General features: G+C 30.1%; 1 protein-coding gene across 1 annotated transcript in view; it reads right to left on the bottom strand.

The window, feature by feature from the left end:
• Nucleotides 1–642, bottom strand: part of MNS1 (meiosis specific nuclear structural 1) — a 30,208-nt gene that overhangs the window by 3,814 nt on the left and 25,752 nt on the right. Inside the window, 1 exon segment of the mRNA XM_006920334.3 lies at nt 1–209. This exon segment is cut by the window's left edge and continues 52 nt beyond it. Coding sequence (XP_006920396.1) covers nt 1–209 — 209 coding nt within the window.

Below are 642 nucleotides of genomic sequence, written 5' to 3'. Positions count from 1 at the left end.
GCCCTCTTGTGTTCTAGTTGTTTCATTCTTTGTTTCTGAGCATTCATTAATTCTATTCGATCATCCTCAGCAAGTTTAGCTAACATAGCTTTTCTAAAGATCTCCTCTTCCTCTTTTGCAGCCTGTAGTACTAGTTCCTTCAAGGCCATTTGTTCTATAAAATCTTGCTTCAACTCTTTTTGCTTTCTCAATTTCTCTTCTGCTTCTTCCTAAACAATAATGTATATAGAAGTTAACTGAGTAACTTTTCATACAGCAGTTATAAAGAAAGAGTAGGACAGTTAAGCTTAGTGTTACACTATGAACTAAAACTAAAAAATTACACTATGAACTAAAACTAAAAAATTAAGATAATACTTTGCCCTTTCCTTTTAAAACTAGTTGGTTAAAGGAAATGTTACTTTTACTTGTTTTTAAATTTTAATTTGTAAATTTACCATCTTGTTTTTGTACTAAGAATACATAACTACTTTGAAAAGAGCTGATATGAAAACTTTTTGCACACCTAAGTTTATTAAATCTGTGTTCTGTGAAATTTGTACCAACTCTGAATCATTCTAGAATTTTGCCTGAAGCTATTGTTCAAATCACTGATAATTTTCAGAACAATAATCTAGCAATGACAATCCTAAGTTTTTTAGG

The sequence above is a fragment of the Pteropus alecto genome, unplaced genomic scaffold (assembly GCF_000325575.1).
Source record: "Pteropus alecto unplaced genomic scaffold, ASM32557v1 scaffold86, whole genome shotgun sequence".
Taxonomy (NCBI): domain Eukaryota; kingdom Metazoa; phylum Chordata; class Mammalia; order Chiroptera; family Pteropodidae; genus Pteropus; species Pteropus alecto.
This window is presented reverse-complemented; position numbering and strand designations above follow the sequence as displayed.